At 43.8% G+C, this 14553-nt stretch overlaps 1 protein-coding gene across 1 annotated transcript; it reads left to right on the top strand.

Moving 5' to 3' along the window:
* The first annotated feature begins 1034 nt into the window (after positions 1-1034).
* Cklf (chemokine like factor) lies at positions 1035-14465 on the top strand. The gene is made up of 4 exons (XM_057753941.1): positions 1035-1242; positions 4987-5145; positions 12282-12377; positions 14288-14465. The coding sequence occupies exons 1-4, from the start codon at positions 1168-1170 to the stop codon at positions 14417-14419; spliced, it is 462 nt and encodes a 153-aa protein (XP_057609924.1). The 5' UTR covers positions 1035-1167; the 3' UTR covers positions 14420-14465.
* Positions 14466-14553: the final 88 nt, after the last annotated feature.

Below are 14553 nucleotides of genomic sequence, written 5' to 3'. Positions count from 1 at the left end.
CGGGCAACTGGGCCTGAGCTGTTTGCGAAAGAGGAAGCCAGTAAACATCTTTAGTTCCTGTGTCACTGGTGTCTGCTTCAGTTTCCTTGCATTCCTGCTTTGTCTTCACTTGGTGACAGGCTGTAGGCTGTAAGTCCAATAACCCTTTCTTCCCCGAGTGGCGTTTGGTCAGTGTTTGTTTTATCACAGCAATTATACAAGACAAATCACATAAGCGACACATACTTCCTGCGTCTTAAAAATGACCCAGCATGGTGCCATCCTGGCTGCGCTGGAGCTCCTTAGCTAGAAGGCTGTTCTAACTGGGGGACAACTAACAGCAGCAAGACACAAAGGTACTCCAGAGATATACTTGCATCTCTAGAGCAACGCCAGACTAGGAAGACCAGACCTTAAGTTTAGGCTACATAGTAGTCTATAGCTATTGATGCTGGGCCCCAGTCTGGGAACTCTGCAGGAAAAGAAGCAGACAGATCCTTGCTTTGTAGAATTTCTATTTTTATTTTAACTGATACATATTTACAGGGTACCATGTGGTGTTTCGTTACTTGTGCACGTTGTGTAATGTTCATATTAAGGTAACTCTATGTCTTTTGGGAATAATTTGTGCTGAAAGAATTCAAAACAATACATTCTGGTTACCCATAATCAATTGGGCTGTCAAACAGAACGCCGGAACCTCTTTCTCCTAAATCTAACTTATTAACAGTGAATCAGCGTTTTCTGGCAGGATATATTTGTAATCTAGCCGAGCTACCAAAAAAAAAAAAAAATACAGAGGAATGACTGGCCGCTCTAGACAAGGTGGCCAAGGGAAACCCTAAGGGGGTGGCATTTGAGTTGTTCAAAGGACAAGAAGATGGGGCTGCCATTCTTGGGTCTTCCTCCCCCTACTCCAATAGTGCTTCTCCACAAAAGAAGCTCCTGGACAGAGAGCAGTGGTGGCGCTGGCCCGTGGATGCTCTACGACTGCGCCCCGGAGTTTAGAGATGGGCGGAGCAAGAGCCGGAGGCCTGCACTAGTGCGCACGCGCGGTGCCGGGGCTTGCAACAGAGAGAGGTACCGCTGGCTCCGCAGCGGCAGTTAAGAATGTGGCGCGAGTCCTGGAGAGAGCAATTAACTGAGAAGGCTTGAAAGAGAAGCGTGACTGTTGGATCTGTGGGAGAGATGGAGTCTAAAGAGCAGGACGTGGAACGGTCCTTCTGCTTGAGCGTGAAAGGCCTTGTGAAGATGCTGCGGATGGTGAGGACCAGGGCGGGAACGCAGGGCGGTGGTTAGGTTACTCCGGAGTGGCGAAGACTGGGTTAGGAAGTCTGGGGCAGCATTTGCGCGGTCACCTTGTTTCCAGCCACGCCTTTCCAGTTGCAAAGCATTGCTCTGTTGCTCTACACGCTGGGAGAAGTACCATAGGGTAGAGTGACTTCCTCTTCAGATGGTGTAGCAACACACCCATGAATCTACCTGAATACCCCGCATATGGACTCACAAACTTGGCGGTAGCCTATCAGACAAGGAAGCTTCGGTCTTGTGGTGACTCAGAACCCAACAAGATTAAAATAATAATAGAATAAAATAAAAGGCTGATGATCTTTAACTGTAAGTCGGACTTTAGGTGTTGCCCAGCTCAGAACTGGTTCAACCCGGGGCAAGGGCAAAGATTCCTCTGCGGGATAACGGGGAGTTGCGGTCAGTTCTGGACAGAGCTTTGTAGAAAGATGAGAGTACAAACTGTCGTGACGGTCCCAAACCCGGGACAGGGTTCACTCTGTACTTCCTCCCAGCACTTCTCCTCGGGTCCCCTACCCTAAACCTATTCAGCCCAGGGGCCGGACTTCCCTTCCATCCCACCCCCTACCTTCTCCTTTCTATATAAACAGGCCATTTCAGCCTGCTCTCTTGATCCTCAACTGCTCTCTTGGACCTTCTGTCCTCTCTCCTCTCTCTCTCTTCCTCTCTCGCTCCCCACCCCCGCTTCTCATGATTCAGTTCAGTCTAGTCTCTTCCGGATGCCTCTAACTGTACTTGCCCTCAGATCTACAATAAAATCCTTCTCCTGAATCATACCTAGAAGGGACTATGTCCTCATTTTCATTCATAAACTACCATAGTTGAAGGAATGTATGAAAACTGAGAGGGAAGGGGAAAAGAAGCCCTTTAAAATTTGAAGAGTTGACATGACATAGTTAAAGATTACAACGGGGAACATTTCCACAAAACAGGAAGAAGAGTTTTATATTTAAAAAAGCATGCCAAAACTAAATGACCACCAGAGAAGGCAGTGTTTCCCAGGCAACAGACCGCACAGATGGGCACTGGTAAGGCTTGTGCAAAGGAGATTTAAACTTGAGGTGAACGAGTAAACTAAATTCCATTTGAAATCTTCCCCATGCCAGAAATCTGTGACTCTAAGAAATCGCTACAAGCTATGATTCACGAGAGATATGTAGAAAAGTACTCAGGTGCCAAGAGAGAGGCTACATCTGGTTTCTTTAACTAAGAAAGTGACTGACGGCCTGGAGTTTGACATTAGGTTCCATAAGTTCTAGAACACTCTTTCTAGAAGAGAAAGATGGTTGTGTGTGTGTGTGTGTGTGTGTGTGTGTGTGTGTGTGGTGGGGTGGGGTGGGGTTAAGTTGGATATTCCTTCTTTTGTGTTGTTCTGTTTTGTTTTTGATAGGGTCTGTCCACCTGTCACTGACACCCAAATGCTGGAGTTAAAGGTACTCCCATCGGCTATTATTTCTTCTTTAACAGTGTGTGTGTGTGTGTGTGTGTGCACCTGCGTGTATTTATGTGCACCACGTTAGTGCTTGGTGCCTTCGGAAGGCAGAAGAGGGTGTCGGATCTCCTGGCCCTGGAGCTATGGATGATTGTGAACCTGCACATAGGTGCTGGAAAGCAAATCCAAGTCCTCTGCCAGAACAGGATGTGCTCTTAGCTACTGAGCCATCTCTCCAGCCCCCTCTATTATGTCTATATACAGTGTGAGGGGCTGGAGAGATGGCTCCGCGCTTACAGGAAGAAACTGCTTTTACAGAGAAGTGGGGTTCAGTGCTGGTATTCATGTTGAGTGTCCCACAGCCACCTCCGGCTCCAGGGCCTGTGCTGCCCTCTTCTGGCCTCCCTGGACACTGCACACATGAGGCCTAAACATAAATAAATATTTATAATTTTGGTTGTGAGCCTAGCCTTTAACTGCTGAGCCATCTCTCCAGCCCATAAGTAAATATTTAAGCAGTGTGTTCCAGCTTCTGGACTAGTAGCTGGAACAAAGAGGAACCAAGACAAGAGTGGATTCCTAACTCAGAGAATTCTTTCATTTAGTCACCAACATAAAAGTCCTGAATCATAAAACTTTTGTATCTAGTCACCAAAAGGTCAGCCTCTGGTGGTCGTCTTCAGGAGCCACCCACCTTGGCTTTTGAGACAGGGTCTCTTCATTGACCTCAGGTTTGCCAATCCGGTTAGGCTGGCTGACCCACAAGCACCAGGGTCTCCACCTCCCCAGTGCTAGAATTTCAGACAGATTATAGTGTGTTCTACCATGTCCAGCTTTGTTTTTTGTTTGCTTAAATATAAGTGCTGTACAACAAGTATTCTATTTTACCACTAAAGACTCGGGAGTCAGATACTGGGGTGAAAACCTGCTAGCTCAGAGAGGCCAGGAAGCAACCAACAGACCTTCCTCCTTAGCCAGCAACCCAACAAGAGAGCTTCCCTTTCACCAAAAAGGCTACCAGACTCAAAAGTCCCTCCTCACTACTTCCTGTCTGTTTCTCTATCCTTTTTCTGACTCTCTCTAGCTCCCTATGGCTATTTCCTGTCAACTAGTTGCTGGTTCCACCTCTTGACCCAAGGTTGATTTTATTTAATTAGCACAGTCTCGGGGTTCACAGTGTGATCAACTGTCCTGTAACAAGAACTGTCTTGGATTTTGTAATATCTATGTATATGTAATGAGATATCTTAGAGATGGAGTCCAAATCTAAATGCAGAAATCATTTATGTTTTATGTATACCTTTTATACACACCTTTAATCTCAGTATTTTGGAGGCAGAGGCAGGCAGATCCTTGTGAGTTTGAGGCCAGCCTGGTCTACAGACTGAATTCTAGGTGATTCTGGAGATTAACAGAGGCCTTCACATATGCTAGGTTAGTAACCTCATACCTCTCATTGAGCTGTATCCCAGCTCTGATCACGTGTTCTTTATCCATTCACTAATTGGCATCACTGAGGTTGTTTCCAGTCTTTAGCTGTCCCTCAATTCTAATGGCTTTGTATTTATTAAGGGGAATTATATAAAAATTTACATTGTACATTAAGTAGTAAGTCTTAAACATCAGATTTTTGTTTCCTCTGACAGTATGTTTAAACCCACATCCTCCACCTCCTGCATTCGCCTCCCCTTCATCTTTACCCTCATGGCAACGTTCAGCTCAAGTTAGCATATTGCAAATTACTAATAGTTATGGAATGATGAGGGAATGAGTGATGAAGAACTCTAAGCAGCCAGATGTAGATGTAACAAGGAGCATGGGGCGGGGGACAGAAGAGGGTTTTTCTGGAGAAGATGAGAGGAAAAGACTTGGGGAGGGGTGTCTTAAGAGAAGACAACTTAGGTATGCTTATAGGAAAGAGCTGGCAGAGGAGATATTTGGGGGGAAAGGATCCCGAGAAGATGTGTGGGAAATGACCGGAGAAGCACTTACTCCTCTAAAACACAAACTGAAGTGAATGCCCACATGTGTAGTCCTATCTCTCATGCCCACGGTGTCTTACAGAAACCTTACGTAGTTGTTTTTAGACATCATTTTGGGGTTACGGGTGTATGTAACTCAATGGTTCAGCACTCACATCCATGAGACCCTGTAGTCGATCACCAGTGTGTATACGTGCACACATGCACCCCACAATAAGTAAACCCATTGTTCCTATAGCTTAGGCTTGTATGGTCAATGACTAAATCATTGTCTTCTTCTTCTAGGTAGTAACTGTGGCATCTATGACCTTTTTCATCATCGCACAAGCCCCTGAACCATACATCGTTATCACTGGATTTGAATTCTCCATTATTTTATTTTTCATAGCTTTGTATATGTGCAGACTTGACAAACTGATGAGATGGTTGTTTTGGCCTTTGCTTGTAAGTGATCCGTTCCAACCCTAAACTCTTTCCTGCTATAGGAAGACACTGTAGTTAATCACTTGGTTCTCTTAAGTCCTTAAGGTGATCTCTGCTTACTGCTAAGGGCTCCATGTGGTCTTTGGGGAAGGCTCTCAGGGATCCAGGGCAACCACAGAACATAAATTCTCTTTACTGCACCTACCAATAGATGTGGCTGTTGACCTATTTGTTTGGAGAATTTTCTTAAGTATAAATGTCCTAAAGAAATTTACATTTAGAACTGTGCTAATAAATTAGAGCATATTCTTAACTTTTGTCTCCTTTCTATTTTCCCTTTTATTGAAAATAGATTCTTTTCTTATGCAGTATATCCTGATAATAGTTTCTCCTTCTTCTACTCTTCGCAGTTCCTCCCCACCTCCTCTCCCCTCCCAAACCACTCTTTCTGTCTCTCATTAGAAAAGAACAGGTTTCTAAGAGAAAACAACCAAACATGACAAAATAAAATATATTAAGATGAAGCAAAGGGTATCATATCAAAGTTGGACATAGCAACCCAACGGGAAGAAAAGAGTTCCAAGAGCAGGCAAAAGAATCAGAAACTCACTCATTTTCACAGTCAGGAATCCCATAAAAAAAATACTAAGATAATAGGTATAATATATACACAGAGGAGCTGGTGTAGCCCCGTGTAGGCCCTGTGCTTGTTTCTTCAGTCTCTGTGAGTTCATATGAGCCTTGTTTAGTTATTTTGAGGGCCTTGTTCTCCTGGTGTCCTCCATTCCCTCCGACTCCTACGGTCTGCCTCCTCTTCCTTGGGATTGTCTGAGGAGAGGGATTTGATGGAAACTTCCAATTTAGAGTCTCTCTTTGTGTAATGCAGAGACATGGCCATGGATCTCTGCATCTGTTTCCATCTGCCCCTGGAGGAAGCCACCTCTCTGATGATGACTGGATAAGGCAATGGTTTTTGTTGTTGTTGTTGTTTGGTTTTTGTTTGTTTGTTTGCTTTAAGACAAGTAGTGTTTGTTAGAGACCATAGGTCTCTGGGCTATCTAGTCTGAGGTCACCCAAGCAGTGTGGGGTATGGGTTCCTTCTCATAGAGTGGGCCTTAAATCAAATCAGACATTGGTTGGCTACTCCCAAACAGTCTGTGCCACCATTGCCCTAGCATATTTTGCAGGCAGGACAGATTGCAGGTCAAAGGTTTTGTGGGTGGGTTAGTGTTACATTCCTCTTTCAGTAGCCTGCAGAGGACCTTCCCACACCAAAGAGACTATGACATAAAGGGCGAAGGCATTAGCTGTACTTATCCATATTCAGTGAGTGTGTGGATGTTTTTCTCAGCAGTGAGGGCTTGCTGTCAGTTTGGAGAGAGCAGCCTTTAGTCTTAGCAACACCCTGGGTTGTTCAGGGATTTCCATGGGACACCCCCCCCCCCTTGACCAACAACTCAATTGAATGCACCCTAGTCCTACCACTGGAAGCCTCTCCTGGCAACAAGAGATGGCCAGTGAGACTCAGTGTCCCCCATTTCTAAGGGGGATCCTCATTAGGCTCACTTTTATAGATTCCAGGAAGTTTCCACTGTGTTAGGTTTCCATACCACCCCGCATGTTCCAGTCAACTTTTCCAACCCATCTCCCCCAGCAGCTAACACTCTTCCCTTTCCTGTCCCCCCAGACCCCTTCCCTTTACTCAACATCTCTGGGTATACAGATTGTGACTTGGTTATCATTTACTTAATGACTAATATCCACTTATAAGTGAATACATATCATATTTATCTTTCTGGGTTATCTCACTCAGAGTGATTTTTTTTTCAAGTTCCAGCCATTGCCTATAAGTTTCATGGTGTAATTTTTTTTAACAGCTGAGTAGTTCTCCATCATGCAAATGTACCACATTGTCTTTATCTATTCTTCTGTTGAGGGACATCTAGGTCATTTCCAGTTTCTGACTATTATAATAAAACAACAATGAACATGATTGAACAAGTGTCCTTGTATTAGGATAGAGTGTCCTTTGGGTATATGCCCGGGAGCGGTATTAGCTGGATCTTCATGTAGATCTGCCCTATTGATTGCCAGAGTGGCTCTATACAAGTTTGCACTCCCAAACAGTTGAGGGGTGTTTCCCTTGCTCCACATCCTCCACCAGCATGAGCTGTCACTTGTGGTTTTTATCTTAGCCATTCTAATAGGTGTCAGATGGAATCTCAAAGTAGTTTTGATTTGCATTTCCCTGATGACTAAGGACATTAAACATTTTTTAAGTGTTTTTCAGCCATTTGAGATTCCTCTATTGAGAATTCTCTGTTTAAATCTGTTCCTTGTTTTTTAATTGAATTATTTGGGTTTTTTATTTCTAATTTCTTGAATTCTTTATATATTTGGATATTAGTCCTCTATCACAAGTGGAGTTGGTAAAATTATTTTCCGGTTCTGTAGGCTGTCACTTTGTCCAATGGATGGTGTCCTTTGCCTTACAGAAGCTTGTCCGTTTCATGAGGTTCCATTTGTTAATTGTTGATCTTAGTGCCTGTGCTATCAGTGTTCTGTTCTGAAATTCGTGTCCTGTGCCAATTAGTTCAAGGCCATTCCCTGCTTTCTCCTCTGTCAGGTTCAGTGTATCTGGTTTTATGTTGGACATGAGTTTTGTGCAGGGTGTACATGCTAGTCTGTTGCATTCTTCCACATGCTAATGTCCAGTGTGACCAGCACCATTAGGTGCAGATGCTGATGTCTTTTCTCCAGTATGCATTTCTGGCTTCTTTATGGAAAGATCAGACATCCATAGGTGTATGATTTTATGTCTGGGTCTTCACTTTAATTCCATTGATCAACTTGTCTATGTTTATGCCCGTACCATGTGATTTTTATTACTATAGCTCTGTAGTACAACTTGATATCAGGGATAGTGGTCCCTCCAGCAGTTCTTTTATTGTTCATGATTGTTTTAGCTGTCCTAAGTATTTGGTTTTTCCACGTGGAGTTGAGCATTGTCCTTTCAAGATCTGTAAAGAATTGGGTTGGGATTTTGATGGGGATTGTATTGAATCTGTAGATTGCTTTTGGTGGCCAAATTTTAGATAGCCACTTTACTATGTTAATACCACTGATTCATGGGTATAGTAGATCTTTCCATCTTCTGATATCTTCTTCAATCACTGTCTTTAAAGGCTTGAAGATTTTATCAACAGTTCTTTCACTTACTTGATTAAAGTGGCTGCCAAGATATTTTATATTGTTTGAGGCTATGGTGAAAGTTGTTGTTTCCTTGATTTCTCTCTCTGTCCCATTTGTTATTTGTAATTAGTCAATCTTTCATCCAGTCACTTTGCTAAAAGTGTCTATGAGTAGAAGTTTTAGGGTCACTATGTATACTGTCATATCATCTGCAAATAACTATCCTTTGATTTCTTCCTTTCCTATTTGTATCCCTTGGTCTTCCAGTTGTCTTATTGCTCTAGCTAAAACACTGAGTACTATGTTGAATAGATATGGAGCAAACAAGCTTATCTTGTTCCTGGTTTTGGTGGAATTGCTTTGAGTTTTCTCCGTTTCTGATGTCTTGCCTCATTTTTAAATGCATGTGAATATAGTTTCAGACTAACAGGCAGGTACAACAAGAAACTATCTTTTCCCATCCCTCATCACAAACTGGAAAAGTCAAACTATTTAAGTCAAACACTCAATAAAAAACTATTTGATCATACTTGGAAATTCTGTAGGTGTTTGTAATAATTCCAACTGATCTTGCTGAGCCATGTTTTGTAACATTAGACATTAGCTGCCAGACTCAGAGCATGAGGAATGTTGTCTGGTCAAGAGCCGCCATGGCTCCCAGAGCTGTCACAATAGACAGTAATAATGGAAATTATTAGTGGAGGTCTATATGACCCTTTAGTCAGGCACTACAAAACCAGTTCTAGCGAAAACCCATCAACTGTTACCTCTCTCTTCTCTCCCAAGTTACAACCCAACATCCTGTCTCCGTGGGTATCCCCTTACCCCCCAACACTTCTTTTGCTAGGCAGGTGGCTGCCACCAGCTCTTCTGCCAAACTTGTCATGTCTTCTTGTGTTCTGAAATGCTTATATCCAAGCTGCTAACTACTACTTAGGGAAGAGGACTTCAGAGCTGTTCTCAAACCAGAAGCGTGCTTTTAAGTGGTATCTTCTGGAACCTTCTTTGGAAGCCAGTGATGAGCATTACAGGCTGGACCTTGCACGCATGAACAAAGCCTTGGATTTGATCCCCTACATAGCATAACCCAGATGTGTTAGCACACACCTATAATCAACATTTCAGGAGGTGGAGTTGGGACGATCAGAAGTTAAAGCTCATTCTTGGCTACATAGAAAGTTGGGGGCCAGACCTATCTCAAAATAATAATAAAATAATAAAAATTGAAAATAAACCCCAAACTAGAAGTAGTTCTCAGAGACCATTTAATCTGTTCACACCAGTCATAAAAATGGTAGAGAGGTGGAGTAAGGTTATGGAGACAGGAGATAAGAAAGGAGTTCTCCAGTGGGGTTCCTAGTACTAGTGATTGAATGTGACATCTGCTTTCTACACAACTCTCACCATTGGTGCTCTACTGAGGACGGTTTTCATGGACTCCTACACGCTAGGCAAGTCCTGTACTGCTGAGCTATGTCTCCTCTGACTTTATTTTGAGACAAGGTCTCACCACTGTTGCCCAAACTGGCCTTGAACTCACCCCGTGGCCAGGCTGGCCTTCAGCTTTCCCCCAAGTATGAATTACCCACCTTGGAAGACTACCGAGGTGGGAGAACAGAATAAGACAGGCAGAGTAAAGAGTTAAACGGCCAAATGGTAGGCTCTTCAGGTGGAAACACTGATGACATCCGCAGACTAGGAGAAGCTAGAGCTCAGACTAGGAGAAGGTAACGAGCTCAGAGAGAAGGTAGGGAGTGGAGAGAAGTGGCCAGGAAAAGGTAGGAGAGGACCCAAGGGGGCCCAGTGTCACAGACAGCAGACAGGAGACAGTTTCCTGAAGAAAGAAACGGTGGATGATGTCACATAGAAAGAGAAGTACTGACATACATAACCCCGCTCCCCAGCAGCTGTGCTCATTGATGATCCCGGAGGACTTTCTCCAGAGTGGCTTGCCGTCAGTGGCAGGTATCAGGAAGATCATGAGCCCAAGCACAGAAGGAGAGGCTGCTTAAACGAGGAAGCCACCACTGGCCTAACCTCCTATTTCCTAAGGAAATCCGAAAGACAAGGGTAGTAATAATGGGGCTCCTACCGCGGGGAGAAATAGAGCTGCCAGAGGCTTCTACCTCAAAGTGAAGGAGACAGCGGCTGAGGACCACAGCTACTCCGTAAGGGGCAGAAGGGGATGATAAGCACTGATAGCCTCCAGCCAGTGCCCCCTGACTAAAAGAAACTAGTCATCTGTCTGCCCTCAGATCTGCCGTCCGTATCCAGGCCCTGACACAGTCTGTAAACCAGGCCTCTGTTCCTCTCCAGTGCTCCTTGACAGATTATAAAGGAAGGAGCTAACCCAGGGCCCCAGGCTCAAAATTACTATAAAATCTCCATTTTATTGCAATTAAATTTGCATCCCACTTATCAGCATATTGAGGGTTTGGAGTTTCATGTTTTTGCTCTGTGACAGGGTCTCTCTCAATAGCCCTGGATGTGCTAGAACTCGCTATGTAGACCAGGCTGCTTCAAACTCAGAGAAATCTGCACGCCTCTGTCTCCTGAGCGCTGCAATTAAAGGCCTGTGCCATCATGCCCGGCTGCATGTTGAGCTTTCAATACAGACGGTGTTTTAGGTTGGGTGTAGTGGCTCATACCTACGATCTTGCATGCAGAAGGCTGAAACAGGTCTTTGATTTAGAGATCACTGTGGGCTACATGCTGCATACAGGACCAGCTTGGGCTGTAGCCTGAAAGCAAACAAACACAATGGTCTAAGTTTCCACTAGGGAGCGTAAATGTTCTGAGATCCGCATCCGCCGCATCCGTCCCGTCCCTCCCCTCCCCAGCACGTCCTCGGCTCCTGACCCCTCACTGTTCCACCACTCCCTAAAATGCTGCTTTTGTACAAAGCCATTGATAGCGTAATTCCAGTTATTTACAGCTGCCTGACTAGGGTAGTGGGGCCTGTTGTCTGGAAGCAGAGCAAAGTATCCAGCCAAAGGGGAGTTAACTCGAGACAACCATCTCATTGCCTGCTGCAACTTTGTTTTCCTTCTGCAAAGTCAAACCTCTTTTTCTTTTATCAACTGCTTTTCTTCCTAAGTCTGGTATTTCTTCATTGATCTCTTCCTGCCTCCTCACTGCAAGTCTGCCAAGACCATTCCATGATAAGGACAATTTATTTTGCCACAATACACATCCCTCTAAAAATGTAAATTGCTTCACTTGTGGGACATTATTATGAAGTAACATACTTTGGCAAGCCGCTGTATTACAAATGGGGGTGGGGTTCATCCTGGAGATTACCACTCTAAATATGTGCTGTTTTCAGTTTGGGGCTGGGTCTTTTATAGGGTCTCACTGTGTGGCCCTGGCTGGCCTGGAACAAGCTGACCTCAAACTCCTGAATACTGGAATTAGAAGCGTGACCCGCCATGCCTGACAGATTTCTTCATTGCATTTTAGTAACAGATATTTGATAGCCGATTGTTCCACATTTTCTATTAAAAAACAAGTATTCCAGCTTCCTTAGGGATCCTTTGTACTCTAAAACTTCGGCATAATTTTCTACTTTCGAAACCAGATGAGTTCTCCTTCTAGCTATATCTATGTTTATAAATTTATATATATATAAATGCATATATATATATATATATATAAATGATTCTTGTGTTAGAAGAAACTTGCTGGTAGTTGGAGAGCATTATTTTACTATAGCATTTTAGTTTCTCAAGAGACATTGATGCGTGCTAAATTGAATAAAACATGGCTTTAAAAACTTTTAGGGAACTGCCCCCACCTTTTTCTAGCACTACTTGTTGGTCTTGTCTCCCCCCCCCCCACCCACACACACACCAACCCAACAATGCTAGGGATAGAACCCAGGACCTAGAGTCATGCTAGATCTGAGCTGTATTCCCAGCTTTGCTGGTCTTTGATAGCAAGCTGACTTTTCTGTTCTGTGTTTTTAGGATATCATCAACTCAATGGTAACAGTACTGTTCATGCTTATCGTGTCTGTGTTGGCACTGATACCAGAAACTTCAACAATGACAGTCCTTGGAGGGGTAAGCAGAAAGGGGGGAGGGGTCATTCAGGTTTCTTCAGGTTTGACCAAGATGCAAAGTCATTTAGAAATATGTTACAAGCACAGCAAGCTGCACTGTATTCATGCCAGGGGCTTGAACTGGCTGGCATACAGTAACCGGCCTTATAGTTTGTGTGAGCAGATACATTCCCTGATTCGCATAAGTAGACAAGGTTTCAGATTGGAGTTAGCCAAATAAAGAGCTTCTCACCGGGCTGTACCAGACTGAGAGAAGCTGCTAGAATCAGTTACAACCCTTAGCTCCCAGAAACCTGATGTTAAACAAAAAGAAAGAAACATGGTGGATGGGTTTCTGAGTTTTTCTTTTAAAGGATTCATATCACCATAGGTGAGATCATATATTCTCATAAGGCTTCAGATACAATAGAAGCGAGTTCCTTCCTGCAAGGGATGTAGGAAGAAGCCTTGCAGCTAAAGGGTTTTCTGAGTACTGCTTACAGAGATGCAAGTCAGTTTAGTCAGACTTGATCCTGAGAAGCAAACCAAAATGGAAGAGTTCAATATTTTTATTATCCCTCCCCCTGGTATTTTTCTGGGATTTGGTCATTTGACTTTTCTAGGCTCTACTCTAGAGAACTGACTTAGAAAGTTCTTCCTTCTTTCTTGTTCTTTCTTAGCAAGGGCTCTATAGAACTGACCATGCTCAGCCATGTCTGCCAGAACCCTAGATTTTAACTCCTTTAGGCGCTAAGCAACTTCATAAGAGATTATATATTTTTTCTAGAAATGAGGTATGCCGAAATATCAATCTCCCCCAATTGTAAAGATAATTTTATCTGTCTTGTATGAAAAAAGATGAAGCAGTCAAAGGACTCAGATACATTTACTGGTTTCTCTCATTTGCTCATTGCTTAAATGCTGAGAACATAGAGCTGTTAGCCAGCACAGCAGCCAGGAGCCGTGTAGCTACCGAACACAGGAAATGGGGCTAGTATGACTTGAGATAAGCTATGAATATGAAATATGCATTGAATATCAGAGATTGTATTATCTCTGCAAAAGAGCATAGAATATGTCATCAATCGCTTTTATTATAGCAATAGTCTATAAAGGGATAATATTTTGGATATGTTGAGCTAAATAAATGCATTTAAAATATTTCAGGTTTTTTTTTTTCTTTTTAAATGAAACTCTTGGAAATCTTAATTGTGTGGCTCACAATGGAGACTATGTATTCCTTCAGGATGGTACTGGGCTGGCGCATGAGGGCCAATTAACCTCAAGTTGCTTAGAGCCTAGCACAAGAGAAGCAGCGCAGCCAGCAGTAGAGAAGCCATTAACGGAGTGCTGCCCAGCCCAGAAGAGAAGAAATGGCTCTGTCTCTCTGGCAGTGGGACTGCAGCTTGCTCCATTTCCCTTTAGCTCAGTTTTATTTTCCTCGGGCCTGTCTGGACTCCTGTGCCTTGTGTGGACATTGCCCGGGCTCTGAGAGTTCCCTGTGGAGCAGTGCAAAACTCGTATCACAACTATGGTCCCCGGGACTTAATCTGTTGCCAGCACCAACTAACTCTTCCCCCAGCCAACCGTGCTGATAGAAAAACCAAACAGCTCACTGTGGAGAGAGAAATGTCGGTTGGTAGCTAAATACAGTCAGGAGGGCTTTAAAGAATGCATGGCATAGCAGAGGAAATCAAGGAGAGGGGACTTCCGTTCCACCTCAGGGGGAGTTCTAGGTACCACGGTTATCCTTTTCTTTACTGTGGGTAGGCGTGGGGAAAACTTAGCAATGAGCTCTAAAGTCCCTTCCACTTTAGGGTGGTGTGGTAGGTAGCACAGAGCAAGCCCCATACCCTGGCAGGAAAGGAATCTAGCGGGCAGCTCCCTGAGGGTTCGTGTGACAGAAGCTGATGACCCTGTCTCTGTTTGCAGGTGTTTGGTCTGCTGACAATAGTGTGTGCTATTGCTGATTGTGCCCTCATGTACCGGAAACTTCTCTTCAATCCAAGTGGACCTTACCAGAAAAATTCTCCTAATCGTAGCAGAGATGACGAGAGTCAATAATTTGTATTCCTTTGTACTATTAAACTTATTTCTTTATTCTTCCGTATATTTTCTGCAGTTTTCATTTTTTAATTTCAATGTGCGCGCCGGCTAATTGTATGTCAGTCTGACCCAAGCTAGAGAGTCCTTTGGAA

The sequence above is a fragment of the Chionomys nivalis genome, chromosome 21 (assembly GCF_950005125.1).
Source record: "Chionomys nivalis chromosome 21, mChiNiv1.1, whole genome shotgun sequence".
NCBI classification, from domain to species: domain Eukaryota; kingdom Metazoa; phylum Chordata; class Mammalia; order Rodentia; family Cricetidae; genus Chionomys; species Chionomys nivalis.
This window is presented reverse-complemented; position numbering and strand designations above follow the sequence as displayed.